The sequence below is a fragment of the Salmo salar genome, chromosome ssa20 (assembly GCF_905237065.1).
Source record: "Salmo salar chromosome ssa20, Ssal_v3.1, whole genome shotgun sequence".
NCBI classification, from domain to species: domain Eukaryota; kingdom Metazoa; phylum Chordata; class Actinopteri; order Salmoniformes; family Salmonidae; genus Salmo; species Salmo salar.
Genome location: NC_059461.1, coordinates 52,657,106 through 52,669,150, shown reverse-complemented (window position 1 = coordinate 52,669,150; position 12,045 = coordinate 52,657,106). Strand labels below are relative to the sequence as shown.

At 46.7% G+C, this 12,045-nt stretch overlaps 1 protein-coding gene across 4 annotated transcripts in view; it reads right to left on the bottom strand.

Moving 5' to 3' along the window:
• The window catches only part of LOC106580786 (unconventional myosin-Ic), a 78,061-nt gene that overhangs the window by 15,110 nt on the left and 50,906 nt on the right, over nt 1–12,045 (bottom strand). For all 4 annotated transcript variants that reach the window (XM_014162197.2, XM_014162196.2, XM_014162199.2 and 1 more), the window contains exons 4-14: nt 8,492–8,690; nt 7,996–8,076; nt 7,502–7,681; nt 6,703–6,801; nt 5,300–5,413; nt 4,967–5,038; nt 4,674–4,793; nt 4,107–4,180; nt 3,837–3,942; nt 3,000–3,080; nt 582–673 (exon numbers count right to left, since the gene is read on the bottom strand). In XM_014162197.2, the coding sequence (XP_014017672.1) occupies nt 582–673; nt 3,000–3,080; nt 3,837–3,942; nt 4,107–4,180; nt 4,674–4,793; nt 4,967–5,038; nt 5,300–5,413; nt 6,703–6,801; nt 7,502–7,681; nt 7,996–8,076; nt 8,492–8,690 (1,218 nt within the window). The remainder of the gene's footprint in view (nt 1–581; nt 674–2,999; nt 3,081–3,836; nt 3,943–4,106; nt 4,181–4,673; nt 4,794–4,966; nt 5,039–5,299; nt 5,414–6,702; nt 6,802–7,501; nt 7,682–7,995; nt 8,077–8,491; nt 8,691–12,045) is intronic.

Genomic DNA, 12,045 nt, shown 5'->3' with positions numbered 1-12,045 from the left:
AGAACTGGCAAATCTGGTGCAGTCCACGAGGAGGAGATGCACTGCAGTACTTAATGCAGCTGGTGGCCACACCAGATACTGACTGTTACTTTTGATTTTGACCCCCCTTTATTCAGGGACACATTATTCAATTTCTGTTAGTCACATGTCTGTGGAACTTGTTCAGTTTATGTCTCAGTTGTTGAATCTTATGTTCATACAAATATTTACATGTTAAGTTTGCTGAAAATGAACGCAGTTGACAGTGAGAGGACGTTTCTTTCTTTGCTGAGTTTATGTTTACATATTTTCTGTTGTGTACAGCTTAAAAGAAAACTCCACCCAAAAACTATTAGTCAATTGTTGACATAAGCAAAACATTTTGGGACAGTCACCAATCAAGTTTTCAAGATATGTAACATTCAACAGAGAAATCATCTCCTTATGATGCAGGGATGATTTCTGTATTTTGAAAGTTTTCCATGAATTCGCATGCATTTTGTTCCAAGTGCATTTTTTACAGCCAGCTCTCACGACAACTTCTGTTGCTAGGTTAGCAGAGGGAGGTTTGGGCGTGTGCGTTTGTATGTGCGTAGACTCACGTTGTCAAGTGGGCGTGGCCTCCCACAGTATTCTCCAGCTTCTCCAGGAAGGTGATGTCACTGGCGTCACCTGGCCTCAGGCACTCCTCATCCTGACAGAGACAGAGAGAGACAGAGAGAGACAGAGAGAGACACAGAGAGACAGAGAGAGACAGAGAGAGACAGAGAGAGACAGAGAGAGACACAGAGAGACAGAGAGAGACAGAGAGAGACACAGAGAGACACAGAGAGACAGAGAGAGACAGAGAGAGACACAGAGAGACAGAGAGAGACAGAGAGAGACAGAGAGAGACAGAGAGAGACAGAGAGAGACACAGAGAGACACAGAGAGACAGAGAGAGACAGAGAGAGACAGAGAGAGACAGAGAGAGACAGAGAGAGACAGAGAGAGACAGAGAGAGACACAGAGAGACAGAGAGAGACAGAGAGAGACACAGAGAGACAGAGAGAGACAGAGAGAGACACAGAGAGACAGAGAGAGACAGAGAGAGACAGAGAGAGACAGAGAGAGACACAGAGAGACAGAGAGAGACAGAGAGAGACAGAGAGAGACACAGAGAGACAGAGAGAGACAGAGAGAGACAGAGAGAGACACAGAGAGACAGAGAGAGACAGAGAGAGACAGAGAGAGACAGAGAGAGACAGAGAGAGACACAGAGAGACAGAGAGAGACAGAGAGAGACACAGAGAGACAGAGAGAGACAGAGAGAGACAGAGAGAGACACAGAGAGACAGAGAGAGACAGAGAGAGACACAGAGAGACAGAGAGAGACAGAGAGAGACAGAGAGAGACAGAGAGAGACAGAGAGAGACACAGAGAGACAGAGAGAGACAGAGAGAGACAGAGAGAGACACAGAGAGACAGAGAGAGACACAGAGAGACACAGAGAGACAGAGAGAGACAGAGAGAGACAGAGAGAGACACAGAGAGACACAGAGAGACAGAGAGAGACAGAGAGAGACAGAGAGAGACAGAGAGAGACACAGAGAGACACAGAGAGACAGAGAGAGACAGAGAGAGACAGAGAGAGACAGAGAGAGACAGAGAGAGACAGAGAGAGACACAGAGAGACAGAGAGAGACAGAGAGAGACAGAGAGAGACAGAGAGAGACAGAGAGAGACAGAGAGAGACAGAGAGACAGAGAGAGACAGAGAGAGACAGAGAGAGACAGAGAGAGACAGAGAGAGACAGAGAGAGACAGAGAGAGACAGAGAGAGACAGAGAGAGACAGAGAGAGACAGAGAGAGACAGAGAGAGACAGAGAGAGACAGAGAGAGACAGAGAGAGACACAGAGAGACAGAGAGAGACAGAGAGAGACACAGAGAGACAGAGAGAGACAGAGAGAGACAGAGAGAGACACAGAGAGACAGAGAGAGACAGAGAGAGACAGAGAGAGACACAGAGAGACAGAGAGAGACAGAGAGAGACACAGAGAGACAGAGAGAGACAGAGAGAGACAGAGAGAGACAGAGAGAGACAGAGAGAGACAGAGAGAGACACAGAGAGACAGAGAGAGACAGAGAGAGACAGAGAGAGACACAGAGAGACAGAGAGAGACAGAGAGAGACAGAGAGAGACAGAGAGAGACAGAGAGAGACACAGAGAGACAGAGAGAGACAGAGAGAGACAGAGAGAGACAGAGAGAGACAGAGAGAGACAGAGAGAGACAGAGAGACAGAGAGAGACAGAGAGAGACAGAGAGAGACAGAGAGAGACAGAGAGAGACACAGAGAGACAGAGAGAGACAGAGAGAGACAGAGAGAGACAGAGAGAGACAGAGAGAGACAGAGAGAGACAGAGAGACACAGAGAGACAGAGAGAGACAGAGAGAGACAGAGAGAGACAGAGAGAGACAGAGAGAGACAGAGAGAGACAGAGAGAGACAGAGAGAGACAGAGAGAGACAGAGAGACAGAGAGAGACAGAGAGAGACAGAGAGAGACAGAGAGAGACAGAGAGAGACAGAGAGAGACAGAGAGAGACAGAGAGACAGAGAGACAGAGAGAGACAGAGAGAGACAGAGAGAGACAGAGAGAGACAGAGAGAGACAGAGAGAGACAGAGAGACAGAGAGAGACAGAGAGAGACAGAGAGAGACAGAGAGAGACAGAGAGAGACAGAGAGAGACAGAGAGAGACAGAGAGAGACAGAGAGAGACAGAGAGAGACAGAGAGACAGAGAGAGACAGAGAGAGACAGAGAGAGACAGAGAGAGACAGAGAGAGACAGAGAGAGACAGAGAGAGACAGAGAGAGACAGAGAGAGACAGAGAGAGACAGAGAGACAGAGAGAATGAAAGAGAGAAATACATTAGCTGGACAGTTGACTATACCAGATGCAGAGGGGCCAAGAGAGAGAAAGGTGAAAGGTCAACTTGAAAAGCTCAGGGTTACATTAAAGACTGACACGGACTCTCACCAGAATGGAGATGATGCCTTTGAACTTCTCCTCCACCAGATCACAGATGATCTTGTTGTTGAAATATTGCACAGGCTCCCACTGCGAGACAGCAAGGAACACAACGGCATCTTTTAATGGCTTGTTTAGAAAACGGAACTGGTGTACATGTTAACGGTTGTAAAAGAAAACATTCACAGAATGCTGAGAATCCAGGACAAGAAGGACATTCTGAACCCACACTTTATGCACATTGTCAATCAAACCTTTATTGACGTTTGCTGCCGCACGCACACACGCAGTTTACCGCCACATTATTATCACAAACACCACAGAACACGGCCCACGTTACACATTGTACAACAATGTCCCCTTTGACGGGTGTCTAACTGGAGGCGAATCTCTCTCCCACGGCCCTCTGCACTCAGCTCCCTCACGGGCTCAGAGTTAGAGTGCTGACGTATGATCAGGTTCACCCTTTTCATATAATCTCAGTCATTATGATCTAAAAGCCAAAACTGATCCTAGATCAGCAGCACTCCTGTTCTGAGATTCTTTGCCAATATGGGCCCTGAACCGTAGTGGAGTGGCCCACCAATCACTGTGTAGAAGGATAGGACCGGACAGAGAAGAAAGAGAGAGGTGGAAAAGGACTAAAAGGAGAGAGAGGGAGAATGAAAAGAGGAAGAAGTGGGAAGAGAGAGAGCGAGAGAAAAGCTAGAGAAATGGAGGAGAGCAGTAGAGGGAGGGTAAGGTCCCTCCAAGATGGATAGAAGCGTCGAGGCAGAGGGCTGAGGGGAGGCAGAGTAAGGAGGAGAAGGAGAAGATGGACTGACAAAACAAAGAGAGCAGTCTCACCGTGATTCCCTCCGCTTCGTACTCATCCTGCTCGGACTTGAGGGTGAGCTCGATGAAGAGCTGCTGCAGCTTCTCGTTGCAGTAGTTAATGCAGAACTGCTCAAAACTGCAACACACACACGATTACAGATTATCTTTTCACGTGACAAGATATTCAACGTAAACTTGACATTAATATATACCGAATCGTAATGACAGTAAATGGTAAACGCTGTCAAAAACACACAGGATTATGGGAAAATGAGTTATATATATATATTCCACTGGTACCTGTTGTGCTGGAAGACTTCAAAACCATAGATATCAAGGAGACCAATGACAGAAGCATTCTTATAAGTCTCATCCTAGATGAAAGAGAACGGTTAACGCTTCATAATAGCTTTCATGAAGAAGCATTCATAAACTGTTTCTAAACAGTGGACAGCCAACAGACTAGGAATAAATGAGCAGGCCATTAATTGTTAACATATATACCTAATAAAGCACGATAAGCACTGTCTAACGATGAACTCACTACAGACATGGACCAGACGCATTACACTATCTCACAGCTCAAACATGCAATAACCTAACCCCTATCAGACAATAGTGTACACAGAAACGCATTGTTGTGGAACCAACAATACTGCTCTGTCAAACACGTAGTATTACAACACATCCACAAGGGGGAGTCCTACCACTGTCTATAAACGGCCAGCTAAGAGGTCAAAAGCGCAGGCTGACAGGAGGGGCAGAAGAATGGGGTAGATATAGGGATATCATGCCAACGAGGGGGATCATCGATCGGTAAGAGGGGAGTTAATGGGGCGTTAGTTAGTTAGGGGCGTGTGGTGTTACCCTGTAAGCCAGGGAGACGTTGATCTTGTTGACGAGCCAGGTGAAGGTACGGCCGTACACGGCCTTGGACAGGGCGTCCCGCGCCGACGCTGCCTGCTCCAGGTTCAGAGGGCTCTTCAGCTAGAGGACAGACACACACAGATCAGACAGAGAGAGAAGAATGGAAACAGTTCTTCTACAATTTCTCAGTTGCCGAGGTACAGAGGAGCCGATTTATGTTGAATATAGAATGTGGAAACGTTCTCATAGAGTTCATTATAAAGAGCATTGACTTAGAGAAGGTTCCAGCCTACCTCTTCCCCTTTGGCGATGATCTTTTTGTGTGTTAGCGCTTCTTTCAGGACCAAACCATCCACACCTAGTAACTGCAACGTCGACAACAAACCTTTAACCCACCTCCAAACTCATTCAACACCAGTATCAAATGTTATTTATCCTATTGAACAGTGATACTACCGAGTTACGAAGAGAGTAATGTGTTATGAGCATCGACAGGGTACATGAGCATCGACAGGGTACATGAGCATCGACAGGGTACATGAGCATCGACAGGGTACATGAGTGACTGAGTGCAGTAAGAGTAGTGTCCCCATGGGTACACTGTAGTCAGGAGGAAGAGGTCCTACCCTAGCCAGGTATTTGATCTGTGTGTCTGTAGTGATGTAGGCATTGCCGCTGTCCTCTCCTCCATACTGAATGTTCCCCAAGTGAAGAACACTGGCAATAATGTTTAACAGCTCCTACACACAGAGACAGAGAGAGAGACACAGAGAGAGAAAAAAAGCCATGTGAACATTAGACATGAGATTAAAGACATTTTATTGTGATGTTCTGAAGATAGTTATCTTGATGACCACAAGTATTAGATTAGGGTATCTTGGACTTGAAGAGTTATAAAATATAATTCAACTAACCATCCTCCCCCACATGCATGCATATACAACATATAGTGAAGTTGGCCTCTTTTTGTGTGTGTGTGTGTCATTGGTGTAGAGTACTTAAGTAAAATACTTTGAAGTACTACTCAAGTAGATGTTTGTGGTATTTGTAATTTACTATTTATATTTTTCACAACTTTTACTTCACTACATTCCTAAAGAAAATAATGTACTTTTTACTCCATACATTTTCCCTGACACCCAAAAGTACTCGTTACATTTTGACAGGAAAATGGTCCAATTCACACACTTATCAAGAGAACATCCCTGGTGATCCGTACTACCTCTGATCTGGCAGACTCGCTAAACACAAATGCTTCGCTTGTAAATTATATCTGAGTGTTGGTGTGTGCCCCTGGCTATCCATAAATACAAATAAAACATAAAAAATTGTGCTGTCTAGTTTGCATAATATAAGGAATGTGAAATGATTTATACTTTTACTTTTGATATTTAAGTATATTTTAGCAATTACATTTACTTTTGATACTTACATATATTTAAAACCAAATACTTTTAGACTTTTACTAGAGTAGTATTTTACTGGGTGACTTTTACTTTCACTTGAGTCATTTTCTATTAAAAAGGTATCTTTACCTTTACTCAAATATGAAAATGTGGTACTTTTTCCCACCACTGAGTACTGTATACATATAACCACCTGCTCTCTCCCTCTTCCCTCACTGAACTGAGAAATACTGAGCTCTGGCCCAAAGCCCAGACTACAGTCATGAAAATGCAAAAGACATCCACACAAAGCACAAATCAGCCCTCTCACCACACACACAAACACACCCTCTCTTCACCCCCTGTCCCAACACACTCACATATAAGATAAGACCACTTTATTGGTCAATATAGACAGTCACACAACCTGCCTATGTACACAAGACTGCAGTGAAGGGGCATACAGCATGCTACTGCACAACTACAATAACAAAACAGAGGGTTGCACCCAAAGCACAGACAGTGATTGGTCAGACAGTCAAAATGGAATAAGTATTCAGTAGTAGTTTTTAAGGTAATCAACAACACACTACCTAAGTGGCTAACATTGTCTGTGTGTCTGTGTTGTAATAACAGGTTCTTACCTCCACCTCGTCCTCGTTGAAGCCGATGACAGACAGGGCTTTCCTCACCACCTTCCAGTCGCTGCGGTCGTTGATGGAGCTCACCTTGGGACAGTTCCCCTGAGAGACCCACACAGACAAAACACTGTTGAAGCCAAAACACCATAATTCTACATTGCAAGTAAAAACATTCCTCAACAAAGCAGCCAACATCTAAATCAGTGTTAGTAAGAAGTACAACAGTAAGGTGTTAGTTAAAATCATCTACCAAGCTGCTCTATGAAGACATGTTCAGACGTTTTTGAAAGATCGGCAGGTTCATGTTTTATCTCTTCCGGCCGTATGCGTACTAATTGTAGGTCCAGCAAACACAGACACGTGCACTCATTTATGCACGCGTGTGCACGTCAGATACTGAACACCCACACATTCATTGGCTGACTAAATAAGTGTTTGTGTGCGTGTTTGCAGAGATATTGTAGGTCTCAGTGGGGGAGTGAGTAGGGAGAGACTCCTTCACCTGAGAACATCTCTATAGCAGCACTAATAACACACTGGGTCCATTAAGCAGGACTCCCACTGGGACAGAGCCAACACACACACACACACACACACACACGAGAGCGAGAGAAGACACACACCTCTTCCTGCTGTAAAAGCAAAAAGGAGAGACTTGGGAATACATCTGAAAAAACACACGATTGCATAACTTTTGACCTGAGCCCCAAACAGCTAGACACATGCTCCGGTCAGAGGTTGGAGACTAGGGAAGTGGCCCATTCCAGACCCAACCACAGAGTGAAAGTCTGCTGCGTCCCACCTTGACGAGGTACTGGTACTGCTGGGGGTTCCTCTCCAGGCCCAGGCGCCGCAGCAGGTCCTCCTCACCCCCCTCAATCAGCTGGTAGAAGATGTGGAAGTTCCTCTCTCCGTGGTTCTGGTGCACCACCCGTGACTTCTCCAGCAGGTAGTTGAGGATGTGGCCCCCTACCGGAGCACCCTGCCGCCAGGAGAGAGGGAACCGGGGAAAGGGGGAGGAGGAGAGGGTGGTGATGCAGGGATACTGAGACAGACAGAGAGCCACATGCAGGTGTACACGCCCCCAGGAAACGAACGCGCCCCGTGGACAGTACAGTAACGTAGGAGTGGAAAAATAAACATATTGTACAAGTTAATATGGAAGGACTGGCAGTGTTTATGTACTGGTTTCCCCCTTATAGGAACATACTCTGTCATTGGTGTGTGTGTGTGTGTGTGTGTGTGTGTGTGTGTGTGTGTGTGTGTGTGTGTGTGTGTGAGTGACCACTCACTCACCTTGAAGTCAAACTGGATGTCCATGTATTTACCGAAGCGGCTGGAGTTGTCGTTGCGTAACGTTTTGGCGTTTCCAAAAGCCTGGGGTCACACATTGGGATGAAGAGGTAGACAGAAGAGGGAGAGGAGTGGGGAGGGTAGACAGGTGTGTTAAAGTGGTGACAGAGGCTCAGGAGGTGTGCTGGGCTGTGACTGTTGCTGAGACACGGGGCTAGATTACAGGGCAGTGGGTCTGTCTGTCTGGACCGCTCTGCTGTGATCCTAACACATCTGCTCCCCATCTGTCTGGACTCCACTAGTCTACAGCCCATCCAGCCAAAACACACCACAGCTCAATACAGTACACCAAATGAGTAGAGAGCCTGCTTACACTCCAGGACGCGCACGCACGCACTCACACATACACACACACGCACAAATATGATGTCTTGTTTTAGACTGGACCGAGCTAGACACATGCAGTGGACGACATGGTATTTCCCCCTCCAGTATTGACCTCTAGGACAGGGTTGGACTGCAGCAGGCGGTCCTTGACCGTCTCCACCTGGTCGCTGGCGGGACAGGTCACGGCGTAGTACTGCAGGATCTTCTTCGAGGCCTCCGTCTTGCCGGCACCGCTCTCCCCTGAGATGAGGATGCACTGGTCCTTACGCTCCGTCCGCATGGACCGGTAGGAGTTGTCAGACACCGCGTAGCTGGGAGGAGGGACAAACAAACAGAGAGAGAAAGAGCATGAGTCAGTGAAGAACTGTAGTGGAGTGGGACAGCTAGCAAACAGAGGCACTTTGTGTCATCCTCATAAACCTTCAATTTGGAGTGGAGGGGATACAGCAGAGGGGATACAGCGGAGCGGATACAGCGGAGGGGATACAGCGGAGGGGATACAGCGGAGGGGATACAGCGGAGCAGAGCGGATACAGCGGAGCGGATACAGCGGAGGGGATACAGCGGAGGGGATACAGCGGAGCAGAGCGGATACAGCGGAGCGGATACAGCGGAGGGGATACAGCAGAGGGGATACAGCGGAGGGGATACAGCGGAGGGGATACAGCGGAGGGGATACAGCGGAGCAGAGCGGATACAGCGGAGCGGATACAGCGGAGGGGATACAGTAGAGTAGATACAGTAGAGTAGAGTGGATACAGTAGAGTAGATACAGTAGAGGGGATACAGTAGAGTAGATACAGTAGAGTAGAGGGGATACAGTAGAGTAGAGGGGATACAGCAGAGGGGATACAGTAGAGCAGAGGGGATACAGCAGAGGGGATACAGTAGAGCAGAGGGGATACAGCGGAGGGGATACAGTAGAGCAGAGGGGATACAGCAGAGGGGATACAGTAGAGCAGAGGGGATACAGCAGAGTGGATACAGTAGAGCAGAGGGGATACAGTAGAGTGGATACAGTAGAGTAGAGGGGATACAGCGGAGGGGATACAGTAGAGCAGAGGGGATACAGTAGAGCAGAGGGGATACAGTAGAGTAGAGGGGATACAGTAGAGTAGAGGGGATACAGTAGAGGGGATACAGTAGAGTAGAGTGGATACAGTAGAGCAGAGGGGATACAGCAGAGGGGATACAGTAGAGCAGAGGGGATACAGTAGAGTGGATACAGTAGAGTAGAGGGGATACAGCGGAGGGGATACAGTAGAGTAGAGGGGATACAGTAGAGTAGAGTGGATACAGTAGAGCAGAGGGGATACAGCAGAGGGGATACAGTAGAGTAGAGGGGATACAGTAGAGTGGATACAGTAGAGTAGAGTGGATACAGTAGAGTAGAGTGGATACAGTAGAGTAGAGTGGATACAGTAGAGTGGATACAGTAGAGTAGAGTGGATACAGTAGAGTAGAGTGGATACAGTAGAGTAGAGTGGATACAGTAGAGGGGATACAGAGTAGAGGGGATACAGAGTCGAGGGGATACAGAGTAGAGGGGATACAGTAGAGTAGAGGTGATACAGTACAGTAGAGGGGATACAGTAGAGTAGATATAGTAGAGGGGATACAGTAGAGTAGATATAGTAGAGGGGATACAGTACAGTAGAGGGGATACAGTAGAGTAGAGGGGATACAGTAGAGTAGATATAGTAGAGGGGATACAGTAGAGTAGAGGGGATACAGTACAGTAGATATAGTAGAGGGGATACAGTAGGGTAGAGGGGATACAGTACAGTAGATATAGTAGAGGGGATACAGTACAGTAGATATAGTAGAGGGGATACAGTACAGTAGATATAGTAGAGGGGATACAGTACAGTAGAGGGGATACAGTACAGTAGAGGGGATATAGTAGAGTAGATATAGTAGAGGGGATACAGTACAGTAGAGGGGATATAGTACAGTAGAGGGGATACAGTACAGTAGAGGGGATACAGTACAGTAGATATAGTAGAGGGGATACAGTACAGTAGAGGGGATACAGTAAAGTAGAGGGGATACAGTAGAGTAGATATAGTAGAGGGGATACAGTACAGTAGAGGGGATACAGTAAAGTAGAGGGGATACAGTAGAGTAGATATAGCAGAGGGGATACAGTAGAGCAGAGGGGATACAGCGGAGGGGATACAGTAGAGCAGAGGGGATACAGCAGAGGGGATACAGTAGAGCAGAGGGGATACAGAAGAGCAGAGGGGATACAGTAGAGGGGATACAGTAGAGTAGAGGGGATACAGTAGAGTGGATACAGTAGAGTAGAGTGGATACAGCGGAGGGGATACAGTAGAGCAGAGGGGATACAGCGGAGGGGATACAGTAGAGCAGAGGGGATACAGTAGAGTAGAGGGGATACAGTAGAGCAGAGGGGATACAGTAGAGCAGAGGGGATACAGTAGAGGGGATACAGTAGAGTAGAGTGGATACAGTAGAGCAGAGGGGATACAGCAGAGGGGATACAGTAGAGTAGAGGGGATACAGTAGAGGGGATACAGTAGAGTAGAGGGGATACAGTAGAGTAGAGGGGATACAGTAGAGTGGATACAGTAGAGGGGAGGGGATACAGTAGAGTGGATACAGTAGAGTAGAGGGGATACAGTAGAGTGGATACAGTAGAGTAGAGGGGATACAGTAGAGTAGAGTGGATACAGTAGAGTGGATACAGTAGAGTGGATACAGTAGAGTGGATACAGAGTAGAGGGGATACAGTAGAGTAGAGGGGATACAGTAGAGTAGAGGGGATACAGTAGAGTAGATATAGTAGAGGGGATACAGTACAGTAGAGGGGATACAGTACAGTAGAGGGGATACAGTAGATATAGTAGAGGGGATACAGTTGAGTAGAGGGGATACAGTAAAGTAGATATAGTAGAGGGGATACAGTACAGTAGAGGGGATACAGTACAGTAGAGGGGATACAGTAGAGTAGATATAGTAGAGGGGATACAGTAGAGTAGATATAGTAGAGGGGATACAGTACAGTAGAGGGGATACAGTAAAGTAGAGGGGATACAGTAGAGTAGATATAGTAGAGGGGATACAGTAGAGTAGATACAGTAGAGGGGATACAGTACAGTAGAGGGGATACAGTACAGTAGATATAGTAGAGGGGATACAGTACAGTAGAGGGGATACAGTACAGTAGAGGGGATACAGTACAGTAGAGGGGATACAGTACAGTAGATATAGTAGAGGGGATACAGTAGAGTAGATATAGTAGAGGGGATACAGTACAGTAGAGGGGATACAGTAAAGTAGAGGGGATACAGTAGAGTAGATATAGTAGAGGGGATACAGTAGAGTAGAGGGGATACAGTAGAGTAGATATAGTAGAGGGGATACAGTACAGTAGAGGGGATACAGTAAAGTAGATATAGTAGAGGGGATACAGTACAGTAGAGGGGATACAGTAAAGTAGAGGGGATACAGTAGAGTAGATATAGTAGAGGGGATACAGTACAGTAGAGGGGATACAGTAGAGTAGATATAGTAGAGGGGATACAGTAGAGTAGATATAGAAGAGGGGATATAGTAGAGTAGATATAGTAGAGGGGATATAGTAGAGTAGATATAGTAGAGGGGATATTACTACACATTTCCACGCAAATCCTGAACTGTTCA